The following is a 21,778-nucleotide window of genomic DNA, read 5'->3' on the forward strand; positions in this document are numbered from 1 at the left end:
AAGAGAGATTAGCACGTAGCTATTGCAGAAATCGAATTACTAATTTGACTGTCATCCACGTAACAATTCAAATTTCAAAATTTTTTGAAATTGATTAATGATATTTGATTGTGAATAATAGAAACTTATTGCTCATTATTGCTAATCGTTAACATCATTGTGAATAAAAGAAATTTATTGCTCATACGAAATGGAAAAGGTTAGTAGTGATAATCGAATAAAAGAAAAAAGTAATGATATTTATGGAACTTAATGACGGTTCATTCCATGAAGAGGAAAAGAAATATTAGCACGTACTTATTTCAAAAATTAATACGTATCAAAGTTAATTGCTTTTATGCAGTATGCACTAATTGCTTTTATTGCTTTTCGTATAGGAATTGCTTTTAATTGTTATAACTAATTACTTTTAATTGCTTTTCGTATAGGACTTGATTGCAGAACCGTTTTAGGTGCATATTTTAGTATATGAATTGCTTTTAATTGCTTTTATGCAGTATGCACTAATTGCTTTTAATTGCTTTTCATATAAGAATTGCTTTTAATTGCTATAACTAATTGCTTTTAATTGCTTTTCGTATAGGACTTGATTACATAATCGTTTTAGGTGCATATTTTCGTATATGAATTGCTTTTAATTGCTTTATCCAGTATGCACTAATTGCTCTACCAATTACTACCTATTAAAAGCAATTATGACTACAATGATGATATTAACACAAGACTCTCCAACATTTATGCAGTAATTGCATTTAATTGCTTTTATGCACTATGCAGTAATCCACAAAATGTTTGAGAATTGCTTTTATTTACAAGGTTAGTAGTGCTAATCGAATAAGAGAAAAAAGTAATGATATTTATGGAACTTAATGACATTTCATTTCATGAAGAGGAAAAGAAAGATTAGCGTAGTTATTGCAAAAATCGTTTAGGAGAGTTAACTGTCCTCCATGTAACAAGTCAAATTTCAAATATTTATGAAATTGATTAATGATATTTGATTGTGAATAATAGAAACTTATTGCTCATTATTGCTAATCGTTAACATCATTTTGAATAAAAGAAACTTAGTGCTCATACGAAATGAAAGAGGTTAGTAATGCTAATCGAATAAAAGAAAAAAGTAATGATTTTTTTGGAACTTAATGACATTTCAAGAAGAGGAAAGAAAGATTAGCACGTAGTTATCGCAAAAATCGGATTAGAAATTTGACTGTCCTCCATGTAACAAGTCAAATTTTAGATATCTATGAAATTGATTAATGATATTTCATTGTGAATAAAAGAAACTTATTGCTCATTATTGCTAATCGTTATTTCAGGTCATGAATAGATGGTAAATTAGTAAACTTTCAAAGAAGACTTGCCAATTACCTATTTAAATACCACTCAGTTGTGAGAATACAACTATTCTCTTCTTTAAGCAAAAATAACTGTTTCTTTCACTTGCTAAGATGGCCAACATTTTCACCCCCATTTCAGCTGATATAAAACTTATATCAACTATATATGTTTACATTATTGCGATTGATTCAATTAACTTATACGTGGTATGACCCGTGCGGTAGCACGGGTCAAGAGTCTAGTTACATGTAAATATAATGTGATGTCTCTATCAACTTAATTACTAGAACTTTTATCTGTGCTACCGCCCGGGTCATAAACAATGGAGAAGCTACTTTATTAATGATTCCTTATTCTTTCATTCAAGTCTCTTTTCCTAGCTCCGTCAAAACTCTCAACGGGACTAACTATTAGGATTGGAAAGATTCTTTGGATCTTTATTTATCCATCAATGACCTTGATTTAGCTTTAAGAACTGATAAGCCTGCTGCTCTCACCAATGCGTCCACTGAAGATCAGAAAACCTTGTATAAAGAATGGGAAAAATCTAATAGGAAGTCACTTAAGGTCATCACGTACACTATGGAGAAAACTATTAGGCAAAGCATTCCTGAAAGTGATAATGCTAAAGATTACTTGAAAGCTATTAGTGAAAAATTCACTCGTTTTGACAAGGCTAAGAAAGCCGAGTATCTCTCATTGTTTGACAAGACCAAATATGACGGTGTTAGTGGTGTGCGAGAGCACATCATGAAGTTGGTGAACTATTACAACAAGCTTAAAGATCTTAAGGTTGAGATTGGGGAAGACACTTTGATCTGGAGAGTCCTTGAATCTTTGCCTTCTCAGTTTGATGTCATGAGAACTTCATATAATAATCAAAAGGCAGAATGGACAGTTGATGAAATGATTGCTATCATCACGCAAGAGGATGAATCTTTTAAGAAGGCAAAATCTCAGAGTGTTCATTTTGCTGCTGCTTCTTCCAAGTATCCTGCTGCTTCTTCGAAGTATCCTGCTGCTTCTTCCACTGGTACAAAAGGTTTTAAGAGAAGCCATCACAAAAGAAAACATCACTCTCATGATAAGAAAAGAGGAAATGTTGTGGAACATTTGGAACCTAAAAAGAAATCTTTTAAGTATAAGGGAGAGTGCAAGTACTGTAAGAAATATGGTCATAAGGTTGATGACTGTTACTTCTTGAAGAGGAAACTTGAAAAAGAAGGGGTTCGCAAGCCTGAGGAAACCAAGTGATGCTGAGGCAAAGGTGATCGTGGGAGATGGAGCTGGAGTACATGTTTTAGAAATATGAGTTGTTTCCTTGTTTTTACCTTCTGGACACACTTTAATTTTAAAGGACACAGTTTATGAACCTTCCATGAGAAGGAATTTGATTTTTGTTTCTGCATTGGATAAATGTGGCTACACTTTTAATTTTGGCAATGGAAAATTGGTTGTTTCTTTTAAATCTACTCCCGTATGTTCTGGAATTTTGCGTGATGGATTATATATGTTGAATATGGATGAATTGTCTGTTAACACCGTTACTGGATCTAAACGTAGTATGAAAGATGAAAATTCATCAATGTTATGGCATAAACGTTTAGGGCATATTTCTAGGCCTCACATTGAAAGGTTAATTAAAGACAATATCCTCCCTAATCTCGATTTCTCTGATTTTGAAACTTGTGTCGATTGCCTAAAGGGAAAGTTAAATGTAAAATCGAGGAATTCAAAAGGGAATAGATGTGACAATGTCTTACAATTGATTCACACTGATATGTGTGGACCTATAACTCCTGCTGCTATGGGTGGACACAAGTATTTTATAACTTTCATTTATGACTTCTCTAGATTTGGTTGGATAGAACTTTTGCAAGAAAAATCTAGTTCTTTAGATGCTTTCACGTCTTTTAAAGCTGTTATTGAGTTAAAAACAGGAAAGAAGATCAAATGTGTTAGATCTGATAGAGGAGGAGAATATTATGGCAGGTATGATGAAACCGGAAGAAACCTTGGACCGTTTGCCAGATTTCTTGATGAATGTGGAATTGAGGCTCAGTACACTATGCCTGTCACTCCTCAACAAAATGGAGTTGCAGAGAGACGTAACCGTACCCTTATGGATATGGTTAGATGCATGATGAGTCATTCTACATTGCCTGATTTTCTTTGGGGAGACGCCTTGAAAACTGCTGCTTACATTCTTAATCAAGTACCAAGTAAATCTGTATCCAAAACTCCCTATAAGCTTATGACAGGAAAGAAGCCAAGTTTAAAACATTTTCATGTATGGGGTTGTAAAGCTGAAGTCAAACATTATAATCCTCAATAGAAGAAGCTTGATATGAAGACTATTAATGGTTCCTTTATTGGCTACAGTGTGGGCTCCAGAGGTTTTAGGTTTATTGTCCTTCTCATACTACACGGGTTATTCAATCTGATCGAGCGATTTTCTTTGAAGATGACTTGGAAAGTGGGGTACCTATGTCACGACCAGTTACTCTTAAGGAAGATCGTACTTTTCTCCCTGTGCCATTTGTTACTCTTCCTACAGATATTGTGATTCCAGTTGTTCAGAATAATATCCCCAATGTTCAAGAAGACGATGACATAGTAGCCCCATTAATTATTGAACAACAACTGGACATATTCAAGATCAAAATGTTGAGCAAAATGATGTTGCTGAAGTAGTTCCTCCATTGAGGCGATCTCAAAGAGCACGCAAATCCACCATTTCAAATGATTTTCTCGTATACCTGCAAGAGCATGAGTTTGATCTCCATGGTAACGATCCTATCACTTTTAATGAAGCAGTCTCTTGTCCTCATGCTACTGATTGGATAAATGCCATGCATGATGAATTAACTTCTATGTCTGATAATGATGTTTGGGATCTCATGGAGTTACCAGTTGGATGTAAACCCGTAGGATGCAAATGGGTCTTCAAAACTAAACGCGACCCAAGTGGTAAAATTGAAAGGTACAAAGCCAGACTAGTAGCAAAAGGCTATAGTCAAAGAGAAGGAATTGATTACAAGGAGACCTTCTCACCTGTTTCTACCAAGGATGCTTTTCGGGTTGTTATGGCTTTGGTTGCACATTTTAATTTAGAACTTCACCAGATGGATGTGAAGACATCTTTCTTGAACGGAGAACTTAATGAAGATGTGTATATGGTTCAACCTGAAGGTTTTGTTAAAGCAAGCGAAGAACATTTAGTGTGCAGGCTGAATATATCTATTTATGGATTAAAACAGACATCTAGACAATGGTATATGAAATTTGACCAAGTTGTCACTTCTTTTGGTTTTAATGAAGATACCTTAGATCATTGCATTTATCTAAGGACTAGTGGGAGCAACTTCATAATTCTCGTGTTATACGTCGACGACATCCTTCTTGCTAGCAGTTGTGTTACCCTTTTGAATGAAACAAGACAAATGTTAAGTAGCCACTTTGATATGAAGGACCTTGGTAATGATTCAGTTGTTTTAGCCATCCAAATCTTCCGTGATAGGTCACGTGGTGTTCTTGGATTGTCTCAAAAGGGATATATTGAAAAGATTCTTAAGCGTTTTAATATGCACACTTGCTCCCCATGCGCTGCGCCTATTCAAAAGGGTGAAAAACTCTCTAATTCTGAATGTCCTCAAAATGATAATGAAATTGCCGAAATGGAAAAAGTCCCATATGCTTCCGCTGTTGGTAGTTTGATGTATGCTCAAGTTTGTACTCATCTTGATATTGCTTTTATAGTTAATGCTTTGGGAAAATACTTGAGCAACCAAGGTTTGGGTCATTGGAAAGCCGTTAAAAAGGTCTTACGATATTTGCAGGGAACCAAAGATTATATGTTCACCTATAAGAAGTCTGATCAACTCGAGGTCATTGGTTATTCTGATTCTGATTTTGCAGGTTGCCCTGATGACCGAAAGTCTACTTCCAGCTTAATTTTTAAGATGGAAGGAGGAGCTATTTCTTGGAAGAGTGTTAAACAAACTCTTACAGCTACTTCTACCATGGAGGCAGAGTATGTCGCTTGCTATGAGACTACTTGTCAAGCTATGTGGTTGAAGAACTTAATTTCTTATTTCAAAGTTGTTGAAAGTATATCTAGGCCACTTGTGATATATTGCGACAATACTGCTGCTGTTCATTTCTCTCAAAATACTAAGAACTCATCTAAGTCAAAGCATTCTGACATTAAATATTTATTTGTAAGAGAGAAAATTCTTGAATTTCAGACTCGAATTGAACATCTTGCTACAGAGAACATGTTGGCAGATCCACTAACCAAGGGCTTAACTGTTGGAGTTTTTCAGAGGCATGTGACCCATTTGGGTTTAGTTAAGTCATTTGATATCTTGGATTAGTGGGAATCTGATTGTTATTTTTATTGATGTAATTTTTTTTTATGAGATATGTAATAAATGACGTCACTCTATAATCATATCTCTTGTAGCATTTCATATGCATGGACCTTTATTGGATTACAAACTCTCAATTTATAATGTTAATCCATATTCTTCATTCTATGTGAAATGTAAGGTTTAACATGTATGATTTTGTTTGCCCTATCGGATTCAATTTCTGCATTGTTGAATTTTGTGTTTCTTATACTACTTTGATGACAAGTACTATTATAAATATTTGATATATTTCTACTACCATTCTTATATTATTTTAATATTTAATTAAAGTAATTCAAGTAGGAGATTGTTGAATATTTGGATTTTTTTTTTGAAGAAGCTAAATTAGCCCACCTAAATTGGCGGTAGGAAGAATCGAACTTGAGACCTCGAGGAGGAGCACACTCCCAGGTCCAAAGTCAATACCACCAGGCCAGCCCAAGTGGGTTGAATATTTGGATTTACTTTCAAGTCTCCATGGATTCTTCTTCAACCATTCAAGGTACGCGGTTATGATGTCAATTAATACTGTTAATAACATGCTATATTTCATATCTATAAATTTGATTATCTGTTAAAACTCTTCAATTGGTATCAAAGCCTAATAGATATGTTATATGGCTGTTGAATAATTGTAACCGATCCAAAATTCTCAATTGAAATTCTATGTTTTTTTTATCGCAATTGAATATTCTGCTTGTTTATATATGCATATACGATAGCGACTGTTACGATGACAATACAAGCTTTTAATGAAAATTGAATATTATGAAGAATAATTGCCAGTAGTATGAAATATGCACAATCCTATTATCCATGAGACCATGTCTAATTCAACGATTTGTTTTCTTTATGTTTTTACATGAAATCGATTGTCTGCAATTTTTTTTACTTCAAGCAAAACAAGATTCAATAAATTTTCCATTCAAGTATTCGTTGTTCTTTGCCGTAACTGCTTGAGTTTCTGCCCTGCTGAACCATGTAACCAGTTGCGGGTCGTTTCGACCAGTTTCAGAAAATTAGAACCGTCAGGCGCGTGTACACATGCGCGGAAGAACCCGGACGTGCGTAACGTCCATCGCGTGTATCACACACGCGCATTATCCCTCAGACTCTAACTCACTAGGCACGTGTTCATATTCTTTTTCCCTCCTGAGCACATCTGTGCAAGTAACCATCAAACACACATGTTTTGTGTTGACCAGTCACGCACAAATCCCACTACTGCCTTAGTTAATATCTTATGTTGGCCTGTTTTTTTTAAATGGATTATAATAATTAAAATACATTCAGGCCCTCTCTATGCTTGATATAAACTTATAAAAAAAAAATCTTTTGAGCATAGATATTATCAATTTGTACAATTGTAACTTTGCCTATCGCAGGTGCAGTTGTGCGAGTTATGTATGTTAACTGCGTAAATAAAATTTATTATGTAGTAATTAATTCATTTATATTAATAGCAACTATATCCTATCGATATATTGTTATTAATATAAATTACAAGTAAATAATTATCACCGTTTGCCTCTAAAAAAAATTATACTATACTTTTATTTAGTAGTAACTGTGATTTATTAATGTAATTTTGTTATGATACAATAACCTTATTCTTGCCTTATGCTTATATTTATCATTTTCAAATATCCTATCGATATTGGACTTGGTAATATAAGTTTTCTTATTGTTGTATTTATTCTAAGATCATTATATGACAGAGTTTTATTAAAGGATAAGTTTGACTGCGTATATGTGGAATCATTCTATTCATACTTTATTAATGATTACTTATTCTTTCATTCAAGTCTCTTTTCCTAGCTCCATGAAAACTCTCAACGGGACTAACTATGAGGATTGGAGAGATTCTTTGGATCTTTATTTATCCATCAATGACCTTGATTTAGCTTTAAGAACTGATAAGCCTGCTGCTCTCAGCAATGCGTCCACTGAAGATCAGAAAACCTTCTATAAAGAATGGGAAAAATCTAATAGGAAGTCACTTAAGGTCATCACGTACACTATGGAGAAATCTATTAGGCAAAACATTCCTGAAAGTGACAATGCTAAAGATTACTTGAAAGCTATTAGTGGAAAATTCACTCGTTTTGACAAGGCTAAGAAAGCCGAGTATCTCTCATTGTTTGACAAGACCAAATATGACGGTGTTAGTGGTGTGCGAGAGCACATCATGAGTTGATGAACTATTACAACAAGCTTAAAGATCTTAAGGTTGAGATTGGGGAAGACACTTTGATCTGGAGAGTCCTTGAATCTTTGCCTTCTCAGTTTGATGTCATGAGGACTTCATATAATACTCAAAAGGCAGAATGGACAGTTGATGAAATTATTGCTATCATCACGCAAGAGGAGGAATCTTTTAAGAAGGCAAAATCTCAGAGTGTTCATTTTGCTACTGCTTCCTCCAAGTATCCTGCTGCTTCTTCGAAGTATCCTGCTGCTTCTTCCACTGGTACAAAAGGTTTTAAGAGAAGCCATCACAAAAGAAAACATCACTCTCATGATAAGAAAAGAGGAAATTTTGTGGAACATTTGGAACCTAAAAAGAAATCTTTTAAGTATAAGGGAGAGTGCAAGTACTGCAAGAAATATGGTCATAAGGTTGATGACTGTTACTTCTTGAAGAGGAAACTTGAAAAAAAAAGGGTTCGCAAGCCTGAGGAAACCAAGTGATGCTGAGGAAAAGGTGATTATGGGAGATGGAGCTGGAGTACATGTTTTAGAAATATGAGTTGTTTCCTTGTTTTTACCTTTTGGACACACTTTAATTTTAAAGGACGCAGTTTATGTACCTTCCATGAGAAGGAATTTGATTTCTGTTTCTGCATTGGATAAATGTGGCTACACTTTTAATTTTGGCAATGGAAAATTGGTTGTTTCTTTTAAATCTACTCCCGTATGTTCTGGAATTTTGCGTGATGGATTATATATGTTGAATATGGATGAATTCTCTTTTAACACCGTTAATGGATCTAAACGTAGCATGAAAGATGAAAATTCATCAATGTTATGGCATAAACATTTAGGGTATATTTCTAGGCCTCACATTGAAATGTTAATTAAAGACAATATCCTCCCTAATCTCGATTTCTCTGATTTTGAAACTTGTGTCGATTGCCTAAAAGGAAAGTTAACTGCAAAATCGAGGAATTCAAAAGGGAATAGATGTGACAATGTCTTACAATTGATTCAAACTGATATGTGTGGACCTATAACTCCTGCTGCTATGGGTGGACACAAGTATTTTATAACTTTCATTGATGACTTCTCTAGATTTGGTTGGATAGAACTTTTGCAAGAAAAATCTAGTTCTTTAGATGCTTTCAAGTCTTTTAAAGCTGTTATTGAGTTAAAAACAGGAAAGAAGATCAAATGTGTTAGATCTGATAGAGGAGGAGAATATTATGGCAGGTATGATGAAACCGGAAGAAACCTTGGACCGTTTGCCAGATTTCTTGATGAATGTGGAATTGAGGCTCAGTACACTATGCCTGGCACTCCTCAACAAACTGGAGTTGCAGAGAGACGTAACCGTACCCTTATGGATATGGTTAGATGCATGATGAGTCATTCTACATTGCCTGATTTTCTTTGGGTAGACGCCTTGAAAACTGCTGCTTACATTCTTAATCAAGTACCAAGTAAGTCTGTATCCAAAACTCCCTATGAGCTTATGACAGGAAAGAAGCCAAGTTTAAAACATTTTCATGTATGGGGTTGTAAAGCTGAAGTCAAACATTATAATCCTCAACAGAAGAAGCTTGATATGAAGACTATTAGTGGTTTCTTTATTGGCTACAGTGTGGGCACCAGAGGTTGTAGGTTTTATTGTCCTTCTCATACTACACGGGTTATTGAATCTGACCGAGCGGTTTTCTTTGAAGATGACTTGGAAAGTGGGGTACCTACATCACGACCAGTTACTCTTAAGGAAGATCGTACTTTTCTCCCTGTGCCATTTGTTACTCTTCCTACAGATATTGTGATTCCAGTTGTTCAGAATAATATCCCCAATGTTCAAGAAGACGATGACATAGCAGCACCATTAATTATTGAACAACAACCTGGACATATTCAAGATCAAAATGTTGAGCAAAATGATGTTGCTGAAGTAGTTCCTCCATTGAGGCGATCTCAAAGAGCACGCAAATCCACCATTTCAAATGATTTTCTCGTATACCTGCAAGAGCATGAGTTCGATCTCCATGATAACGATCCTATCACTTTTAATGAAGCAGTTTCTTGTCCTCATGCTCCTGATTGGATAAATGCCATGCATGATGAATTAACTTCTATGTCTGATAATGATGTTTGGGATTTCATGGAGTTACCAGTTGGATGTAAACCCGTAGGATGCAAATGGGTCTTCAAAACTAAATGTGACCCAAGTGGTAAAATTGAAAGGTACAAAGCCAGAATAGTAGCAAAAGGCTATAGTCAAAGAGAAGGAATTGATTACAAGGAGACCTTCTCACCTGTTTCTACCAAGGATGCTTTTCGGGTTGTTATGGCTTTGGTTGCACATTTTAATTTAGAACTTCACCAGATGGATGTGAAGACAGCTTTCTTGAACGGAGAACTTAATGAAGATGTGTATATGGTTCAACCTGAAGGTTTTGTTAAAGCAGGCGAAGAACATTTAGTGTGCAGGCAGAATAAATCTATTTATGGATTAAAACAGGCATCTAGACAATGGTATATGACATTTGACCAAGTTGTCACTTCTTTTGGTTTTAATGAAAATACCTCAGATCAGTGCATTTATCTAAAGACTAGTGGGAGCAACTTCATAATTCTCGTGTTATATGTCGACGACATCCTTCTTGCTAGCAGTTGTGTTACCCTTTTGAATGAAACAAGACAAATGTTAAGTAGCCACTTTGATATGAAGGACCTTGGTGATGCTTCAGTTGTTTTAGGCATCCAAATCTTCTGCGATAGGTCACGTGGTGTGCTTGGATTGTCTCAAAACGGATATATTGAAAAGATTCTTAAGCGTTTTAATATGCACACTTGCTCCCCATGCGCTGCGCCTATTCAAAAGGGTGAAAATCTCTCTAATTCTGAATGTCCTCAAAATGATAATGAAATTGCCGAAATGGAAAAAGTCGCATATGCTTCCGCTGTTGGTAGTTTGATGTATGCTCAAGTTTGTACTCGTCCTGATATTGCTTTTATAGTTAATGCTTTGGGAAGATACTTGAGCAACCCAAGTTTGGGTCATTGTAAAGCCGTTAAAAAGGTCTTACGATATTTGTAGGGAACCAAAGATTATATGTTGACCTATAAGAAGTCTGATCAACTCGAGGTCATTGGTTATTCTGATTCTGATTTTGCAGGTTGCCCTGATGACCGAAAGTCTACTTCCGGCTTAATTTTTAGGATGGCAGGAGGAGCTATTTCTTGGAAGAGTGTTAAACAAACTCTTACAACTACTTCTACCATGGAGGCAGAGTATGTCGCTTGCTATGAGGCTACTTGTCAAGCTATGTGGCTGAAGAAATTAATTTCTTATTTCAAAGTTGTTGAAAGTATATCTAGGCCACTTGTGATATACTGCGACAATACTGCTGCTGTTCATTTCTCTCAAAATACTAAGAACTCATCTAAGTCAAAGCATTTTGACATTAAATATTTATTTGTAAGAGAGAAAATTCTTGAATTTCAGACTCGAATTGAACATCTTGCTACATAGAACATGTTGGCAGATCCACTTACCAAGGGCTTAACTATTGGAGTTTTTCAGAGGCATGTGACCCATATGGGTTTAGTTAAGTCATTTGATATCCTGGATTAGTGGGAGTCTGATTGTTATTTTTATTGATGTAATATTTTTTTTTATGAGATATGTAATAAATGAGGTCACTCTATAATCATATCTCTTGTAGCATTTTATATGCATGGACCTTTATTGGCTTAAAAACTCTCAATATAAAATGTCAATCCATATTCTTCATTCTATGTGAAATGTAAGGTTTAACATGTATGATTTTGTTTGCCCTATCGGATTCAATTTCTGCATTGTTGAATTTTGTGTTTCTTATACTACTTTGATGACAAGTACTATTATAAATATTTGATATACTTCTACTACCATTCTTATATTATTTTAATATTTAATTAAAATAATCCAAGTGGGAGATTTTTGAATATTTGGATTTACTTTAATTAATTATTAAAATATAAATGTATTATATAGTATGAAATATTTAATGTTATTGTACTCGGTATTTATATTGGGCTTATTGTGGACGGACCGTGATGGGTTGGACCGTCCTTATTAGTCAGCCCATTTGAGAGGTCCCTGCCTCCACTGATGAGTATATAAGCTAACTATCCCATTACGTTAGCCACACTGGAAACTGAAAGAACGCTCAATCAGTAAGGCGGCAGAAGAGCTCTCAAAACCTAATTCTCTCAAGTCACTTTCAAGTCTCCATGGATTCTTCTTCAACCATTCAAGGTACGCGGTTATGATGTCAATTAATATTGTTAATAACATGCTATATTTCATATCTATAAATTTAATTATCTGTTAAAACTCTTCAGGTTAATCAGTGATGTCTCCCAAAAGGTACTTAGCCAGTCCTCTGGCTTTCTTGAAGAGAAGTAGTTTGATGTTGGCTCAATTAAGCATATAACATTAACATCTTATTTGGTTGGGTTTAGTGTGGATGGGGACTTGATGAATCTTTAGAAGCATCTTGCTTGAAGGTACTTTTATGCACTTTTCTGATTGTTATTCTGATTTGGAGCGTGACTTTTCTGCATTTGAATTATTTCCTATTGCATTTTTTGTTTTGTTTTTTTGTTAGTTCTTGATATTGTTCCCCCAATGTTTGAGCAGAATGCATTAGTACCATGGAAAATGAGACTATCTACATTCAATAGTTTGATGTGGTCAGTTTGGTTCTGTTTTGACTTTCAAACACATTTACTTCAGGAGTGTGATTAATCCTTTCAACTTTTGTTTGTTGCTGCATATGGCGGTAGTTACATGACTACTCACTTCAACTACAACTCTGTTCTTGTGTAAACATTTTTGTTTGGCTTAGTCTTTTATACAATTCACTCAGGTTGTTCCTTGATCTGATGTACTATTTTAAGAAGGTATTATTGGAGCCCTTGATCTAGTGTTGGAAACATATGTCTTACCAATCTAGAGAAATTAGTGCATCTCATCAACTAAAGCAAATGATGAATGGTTTAAATTAAAATGCATAGAAAGAGCTCAATTCACAAGTTAAAGGGCTATCTGATTAAATTTTTTTTTTTTTTTTTTGAAGTAGCTTGGACTTCTTTGATTGCTTACGGATTGATTTTTTTTTTTCTCTTTAATTTAATAGCTTGATAATATTTGTGATGAAAAAAAAATTATTTTTGATATTTGTGATAATATATTTGTTTTGATTTTTTTGAAGATGATTTTAGTACTATCAAATATATCCATGTTATTGTGAAATGACCCTGAACTCAATTGTAAAATGGCACTTGCGATTCTTACCTAAAAGTGTGACAAATCTTGGTGAGGAAGTTGCACAACAAATATATCATACTTATTATAAAAGCTTATTAGGTCAAGCAAATGCTTAACCCTAATAGCTTTGGTGTTTTCCCTCCCAAGCATGTAAATTAACCTAGGTGTGCTAAACAAGCTATCATACCTCATTTATGCTATTTTTAAATTTTTAAATTTGAATTTCCCTCCCAAATGTATATGCCATCACTTAAATGCCTTTTATGTTGCCAACTACTTAACTTAATGTATCATGTTTAAACTTCCAATGCATACCTATATATAGAGGCCACATACATGCAAGTTTGCCATTAGTTATGACTTCTGTGTGTTGATGAGTTCTCACTACTTTGTCTACTTTCGCTTTTTTATTTATCTTGCTAAATTTGAAGGTTCTGTTGGGTGATTTAACCTTTGACAATTTTTATGTTTGAAAGAACTTTTGACAATTGACTTGTCTCTAAACTTTTCCTAAAGTGAATGCTAATGGATTGATGGAAATTAAGCGTTTTTATTGTTTCATTACATTACTATTCGTCATTCTTTCTCTGCATTTTTTCGTGATGTTACGGGTTCCTCTATCTTCTTGACATACTTATTACACTGAAAATTGTTTTCCTTTTTATATTTGTTATGCATAGGTCTGCCATTTGTTGGTAGTTAAAGACGGAGGAATACATTTTATCTATTAGGATTCTTGAATAATTTTACCCACACAATGTCTAAATTTTCTCTGTTTAGATTGAATAAGTTTGTCATGTCAAACAACTTTTTGGATTAATTAAATCATAATACTTTCAAATAACTTGGATTAGTTTTAAGCATAGGTTACTCGAGTGCCCGTGAGATTAGCTCAATTGGTAAGGACAATGCATAATATATGCAAGGTCCGGGGTTCAAACCCTGGACACCACCAAAAAAATCATAGGTTACTGGATTAGTTAAGCTTAAACCATGATACTCAATCATTTATCGTCACTTTCTATAGCTTACTATCACAACCCTTTCAAATATTTTCTTTATGCTTTATGACTAAATGAGTTGTTAGCAATCTTGCAACCTCATTTACATTACTATTTGTCTTTTGGTTCTATTTTTTTCCCTTTTTTCTGTTTTATTTTGTGTTTTCTTTAACATCGTTAATTAATAATATTTTAGGTTGCAAATCTGTTATTGTTGGGATGTGGTCTGTGCTTGCTGAGGTTAGTGTGTGATGTTATGTTTCTGAGACATTGTTATCTGGTGCATATTGCTTTGTGGCATTTGGAGAGGGAAGTCGATTTTTCAATTATAACTAAACAATTTACTTGCTAACAGTACGAGAAATTAATCCTCAATTGTGAATAGACTTTCATGTGTGTACAACTTGAGGTTTCATTGCAGCCTTTGATGATAGTGCAAAATTGCTTAAAGACAATTACATATTAAACTTTTCTTGATTTGTAATAATTTTTGGAGTACTTTCTTAGGTGTATGCTTCAATTTGGAGACAATAGCTTAAAAGTAAAGAAAACTAGTAATGGTCATAATTGATTGTGATTGGAAAAAGATTTTCATAAACAAGCATTCAGTAAAATATTGTGTAGTTATTTTTAGTGAGATCCTTTTTTAAAATCAATACAATAATATATTTTATGTCAATACATGATGGCGTGCAATAGAGCCCTCTCAAAAATGTCCTTGTACGCTTAGCTCAGTTGATAAGGACAATGCTAATATATGTAAAGTCCGGGGTTCAAATCCCGGACACCACAAAAAAAGAGCCCTCACAAAAGACTAATTTATTCTTACTCAATGATTATATTCTTGCATTTTCTTATGTTAGAGTGCATGTATTTTGTTCTGTATCAGAAAGTAACTTTCTCCTAGATCACAACCTAATAATATAAAGTGGAATTGAAGGCCAGAAAGTAACTTTCTCTTAGATCGCAACCTAATAACATAAAGTGGAATTGAAGAACACTACTCCAGAGAAGAAAAACAAAGCAATTACAAAGTTCTCGATGCCTTAATTGTCTCCATATGAAAAATTAAGGGCACTTGATAGTTTCATCGTGAAAAAAAAGGCACTTGATAAGATATTACGGTTTTATAGTCTTATAAAATATGGTCTAATCTTTGTTTTTTTTAGGTAAATGTTGTTCTTTACTAAGACAATATATTGCATGATACATAAATTTTGGTACGATACCATGTGCGACCGAATCATTGCATGGGTATTTCATAATCAGGGCCGTTTTTTGGGGAGTACAAAGAGCTCAATCAAGCTGGACCTCCCAAAGTGATCGGCCTCAAGAAAAAAATTATTGCTCAATATCCCCACCCCCACTCAAAAAAGAAAAATAAATATGTTTCATGTTTCAATTTCTAAGTAAAAAATCATGTTCCATGTTTCTATTTCTAAGTTAAAAAATACGTCTTTAGTAAAAATAATTGCTAATTATGATTTTGATGGCTAATAATCATTATACGAGTGTTATTTTCAATTTAAATAGGAAATTAATCTTTTAAAAAAATTGTGGATTTTTTTTATTATGGGCCTATTTTTACTATGAGAGTCAAGCCTCCAATTTCATAGGGACGACCCTGTTCGTAATTTATGATTAAGCATGTATATTACGGTTAATAAGACCCGTGCGAAGCACGGGTCGATGGTCTAGTTATAAGAAATCTTGAACTGGCTGAACAGTTTCATGGTAGGACTCATGGTGAAACATGGAGGTAGGGGCGGGTCCAGGTATAGATGAGGGTGTGCACCTGCACACCCTGAATTTTTTTTATTTGCACCAATAATCTTACTTTTATGTTATTTGCACACCCTGGAATTTTTGTTTTGCACCTCCTCATCCAAGAGGCCAAGACTGCACTACACTCACGCGTCTCATATAACTGGTAACGTTTGTCTTTGAAATTTTAATGCTATTAATTTGCTCATAAACTGGCTTTTAACGTTATTATTCTCTTTGATAGTAGACTTTTATTTCCCATAAAAGCCAAAACGCATGGGCATTGAACTCATTTTTTAAGGTTTTGACTTCAATTACTCATTTGCAACACCAAGTCAAATCCATTTGTTATTTACTTGTAGATAAATAATACTCATTCCGTCTCAAAATAACCGAGTCATTTGCAAAAAATAATTGTCACAGAGACACCAATTAATATTAATTTCATCAATCTCATTATATATATATTAAAATTATAATTTTAATATTAATAATAATTAATAAAGTTAAAATTTGCACCCCCTGACTCATGGTCCTGGATACGCCACTGCATGGAGGAATATTCAATTGTAACTAATAGTGTAGCGAACTACAGTACTTGGCAAAATGATATGATCACAGGTATCATGAAAGAGCTCCATTTGACAATGTGTTGATCGACGTGCTCGTCATTTTCTTTGTCACCAAACGATTTTGAGGTTGAAGTTGACGAAATCTCAATGGTGGCTATCACAGGTATCATGAAAGAGCTCCATTTGACAATGTGTTGATTGACGTGCTCGTCATTTTCTTTGTCACCAAACGATTTTGAGGTTGAAGTCGACGAAATCTCAATGGTGGCTATCACCTTAAGTTGACCTTGAAGATTTTGAGGTTGAAGTCGAATGGTGGCTATCACCTTAAGTTAAGTTGACCTTGAAGATTTTGAGGAGTCGAATGGTGGCTATCACCTTAAGTTGACCTTGAAGATTAAATCGGTTGAAGTCGACCGAAATCGGATGAAGTCGACGTAAGTTGACCTTGAAGATTAAATCGGTTGAAGTCGACCGAAATCAGTTAAAGTCGACAGATTTTGAGGTTGAAGTCGAATGGTGGCTATCACCTTAAGTTAAGTTGACCTTGAAGATTTTGAGGAGTCGAATGGTGGCTATCACCTTAAGTTGACCTTGAAGATTAAATCGGTTGAAGTCAACCGAAATTGGTTGAAGTCGACGTAAGTTGACCTTGAAGATTAAATCGGTTGAAGTCGACCTAAATCGGTTGAAGTCGACGAAATCTCAATGGTGGCTATCACCTTAAGTTGATCACCTTAAGTTGACCTTGAAAACCGAAGCTTTGAAGATTAAATCGGTTGAAGTCAACCGAAATTGGTTGAAGTCGACGTAAGTTGACCTTGAAGATTAAATCGGTTGAAGTCGACCTAAATCGGTTGAAGTCTTGAAGTCGACCTAAATCGGTTGAAGTCGACGAAATCTCAATGGTGGCTATCACCTTAAGTTGATCACCTTATAAATCGGTTGAAGTCGACGAAATCTCAATGGTGGCTATCACCTTAAGTTGATCACCTTATAAATCGGTTGATCACCTTAAGTTGACCTTGAAAACCGAAGCTAAATAGTTGATCACCTTAAGTTGACCTTGAAAACCGAAGCTAAATGCGCACTTTGTAACAAAAATCGAGGCCTAACTCATCCTTACAAAACCGGCTTGTACGTGTAAAGGAGTGTCTCCTCTTTATAAACTCTTCTCAAGAATTCTATCTATCCGATGTGGGACTAAATCTCACCGAGTGTTGGCCGCTAACACACTTGTCCTTCAATCATCCATAATTTCTAGTTCCTCCACCATTCTCTGAGTGTTGACCACTTGATCTTGAGAACATCGAGAAGAATATGTATGATTGTGATTCCCAAGAGGTAAAGTATGAACATGTCATGAAATGAAGTAACAATGAATTGGACAATGAAAAGCAAAGGAGTCAAGAGGTAGCAGGAAACAATAATGAAGAAAGAAATGAACGGATAATTCCAATATTGAAGTAAGCAATCCTTTGCAAAAATTACAATCATTAGTCAAGAGTGTTGTTGCATGAAAAGACATTTGCCCATCAAAGAATTTGGTGTAGCCGATTGGTAAAATTGGTCGAAGCTGGTAACGTGACCTCTTTCAATTAAAAGTATTGTCTAAACCTCCAAGTGATGAACCACTGACGTGCCCAACATCATATTCAAATGCAATGAATTTGATTGAAGTCAATATTCGCCTTCCCATGCTTGCTTGTCTATGTTTCTCGCGAAAAACATCCGTCTATTATCACAAAAGAAAGTTGAAGCCATGAATACATTGGTTTGAGTTTCAACCGTTATGTCCAATGACCACTTCATACTTAAATCTTGACAATTTCCATTACATATATAACTTTGAGGAAGTTATGAAAGTTATGTGCTACATGATGGGACGCAATGGAGACATGATTCGATATGTAAAATTTTCTCAAAGGTTTGAAGCAATTGATCATTTTGATCGTCATGTTATCCTATTATCTTCATTGATGTGATTGAATTTAGTGTCCTTTTTATACTGGGAAACTTTATAGTAGACATCCTGCATAAAAAGTCCTTGACTTCAATCGAGAACTCATATACTAACATCTATATTCTTTCAAACCTTTGAGAAAATTGTACATATGCAAATCATGTCCCCTTTGTGGGACATCATGTAACACATACCTTTCCTCACTGCCTTGGAGTTATAGATAGAATGTCACAACCAAGATTAAGTATGAAAGGGTCATTGGACACAATGGTTGAAGCTCGAACCAAGGCATTCATGGCCTCATTGTCTTGTTGTGATCATAGCCGGTTGTTTTTCACGAGAAACATAGACAAGCATACGATGGCGAATACTAACATCAGTCAAATCCATTGCATTTGAATTTGATGTTGGGCCGGTGAGTGGCTCTTCACTTGGAGGATTAGACATTACCTTTAACTGAAAGAGGTCACATAACCTGCTTCAGTCAATCTTTTTGTTTATTATTTTTATTTTTTTTATAAGTGCTCCAATCAATCTTACTGATCAGCTACATCAAATTTTTTGATGGTCAACTTGTTTAGTTGATATATTCTTTTCGCGCAACAACATTCTCTTGACTACTTCTATATTTTAATTTTTGCAAAGGATTTATTACTTTAATGGCAGAATTTATCCGTTCACTTCTTTCTTCATTCTTGTTTTCTGCTACATCCGACTCCTTCGGTTTTCACTAGCCAATTCATTGTTCAGTCATCTCAAGTCATTGTCGTACTTTACCTCTTGGGAATGACAGTCACGCTTATTCTTCTCGATGTTCTTAAGATCAAATGGACTAGTATCGAACTCGAAGAATGGTGGACGTACTTGAAATCATAGATGATTGGAGGAACAAATGAAGATCTAGCCGCCGTTATATTCAAAATCTACTTAAGGTAATAGCCGACATTGAGATTTCGCTCGCTTAACTTTCAAAATCGTCTGGCCAGCAACAACAAAAACAAGTACGGCGATCCATACATCATCAAATTGTGGAGGGAGCATGTGCTATTTTATATGCATGCACATTCATATGAAATTATATCCATATATACAATTTTCATGAAATTTGTATAATCATACGATTTTACTTCCTACCTCTTGGGAATGACAGTCACGCTTATTCTTCTCGATGTTCTCAAGATCAAATGGACCAGTATCGAACTCGAAGAATGGTGGACGTACTTGAAATCATAGATGATTGGAGGAACAAGTGAAGATCTAGCTGCCGTTATATTCAAAATCTACTTAAGGTAATAGCCGACATTGAGATTTCGCTCGCTTAACTTTCAAAATCGTCTGGCCAGCAACAACAAAAACAAGTACGGCGATCCATACATCATTAAATTGTGGAGGGAGCATGTGCTATTTTATATGCATGCGCATTCATATGAAATTATATCCATGTATACAATTTTCATGAAATTTGTATAATCATACAATTTTACTTCCTCTTTCTGGTTCTGCGGATAGTATCAGTTCTAACTGCCACCATTACCAAGTTTTAACGTACTGTACCATTAAATAATGTGTGTAAATATTTGTAATAAAAAGATTTGACTATACAAAACTAATAATTACTCTTTTTTAGATTTGATGAAGTTGATGTGTATGTATGTCTAAACAGGTTCAGAAAGAGAAGCTAGGCTACCATATCACAGCTCTTCAGCAAATGGCTATCACAATGATTTTCGGTCTATACCTCCAGACACATGTACTTTTACCCTATAACATTATATTTTCTAATTCGTTAATCTTAGCCTTCCTTATCCCCAAATCAGTTCCTTAATCATTTCTTTCAAATTCCTTCTTTAACACTAGCAATAGTACTCTTTAGCTTTTCTATATTAAAAATTCCTATCCATTTGAACCAATTTATATTAATTTCTTTGAAAAATGAGACCATCCACAGTCAATAGTTTGATGTGGTCAGTTTGGTTTTGATGATTCCTTTCAACTTTTGTTTGGTGCTGCGTAAGCGTAAGGGGGTAGTTACATGGCCATTGACAATAATTACAAGTTAAACAGTCCATTTGCAGTTGAGGTGGTTTTGTTTGGTTATAGTTTTGTGCTTGTATCTGTCTACAACTTTGTTCTTGACTCAAACAATATTGGGTGGCTTTGACATTGATTTTTCAGTTGGCTTGGTTCTTGGATCTGAGAAATGAAGAAAATAAAACAGTAAATAGAATGAAGAAAATAAAGTAACTCAAATTCTTACTGAGGTTATAATCCTTGACTCTAAATATTCACAATACATTATGATTCAGAAAGAAAGAAAAAAACAAGAATATCCAGTCTCTTCAGTTTTAAAATTCCTCTTTTTCAAATAAGTTTATGCTATATCACTCATTGTTTACTTTATACACAAATCAGAAGTAGAAAGTTGTTGAACTAGAGAAGATCAGTAACCAGTGTCCCTTTTCCTAGTAACCCGAATATAGCAAAAAATAGCTGCAAAAATGGCGGTAACAAAACCACCGATGATTACTCCCCCACCTGCCACTGTTGAATGGTGTTTTCCCAGTCGACGAATATTCGGAGCCTCGGCAGAAACTTTATGATCTTCAATTTTATCAGTGCTGTGATCATGAAGTTCAACTCCACTTTGAGTTATGTGTTCCAATGGGAATGGTGACGGTGCCTCAGACTCATGTGTCATGGCTTGAACTTTAAATACTAAGATATGTACTAGTAACAGAACAACAAAACCAAGCTTGCTCATTGTGAATAAATTTTTGTACCTTGTGCAAATGCAATGAAAATCTACTTTTGGTATTTTTTATAGATAGATTCCAGGTTTTGTTTCATGGAAGAGTGAGTATAATCACTTGTTAGATTCTGATGAAAGCACACGAATTGAAGGGATTTTATATAGATGGGAATCATTGAGGGGGAATGGAAATGGATGGTTGTGATCTTGTGTGAGTGAACTTGTGGTTGGAAATTGTGTTGAATGTTCTTCCAGTATCAAAGAGAGTCCCACAAATGGGTGTCCATGTGAGAAAGGGGACTTCTTGTGACTAGAGAGTCCAGTGTAATCCTAACCATTAAATAATAAATACATGTGAGGAATTAAATATTAAAATGAAGAGTGGTAATGTATTTAATGGTTTGGATTTTAAACTTGAGAAAGTTTTCACAGGAGGGAATCCACTCCCGAAAGGATTATTGTTTTTGGTTGTAAACCG

At 34.7% G+C, this 21,778-nt stretch overlaps 1 protein-coding gene and 1 pseudogene across 1 annotated transcript; both read left to right on the top strand.

Moving 5' to 3' along the window:
* Positions 1-1,720: 1,720 nt before the first annotated feature.
* On the top strand, positions 1,721-2,703 carry LOC146929633 (uncharacterized). Its single transcript, XM_085708245.1, has one exon. The coding sequence runs from the start codon at positions 1,927-1,929 to the stop codon at positions 2,596-2,598; it is 672 nt and encodes a 223-aa protein (XP_085564371.1). The 5' UTR covers positions 1,721-1,926; the 3' UTR covers positions 2,599-2,703.
* Positions 2,704-7,536: 4,833 nt separating this feature from the next.
* LOC146929634 (uncharacterized) lies at positions 7,537-8,656 on the top strand (annotated as a pseudogene).
* Positions 8,657-21,778: the final 13,122 nt, after the last annotated feature.

Source organism: Medicago sativa, chromosome 4 (genome assembly GCF_051527215.1).
Source record: "Medicago sativa cultivar Bolivia chromosome 4, Bolivia_mono, whole genome shotgun sequence".
Taxonomy (NCBI): Eukaryota; Viridiplantae; Streptophyta; class Magnoliopsida; order Fabales; family Fabaceae; genus Medicago; species Medicago sativa.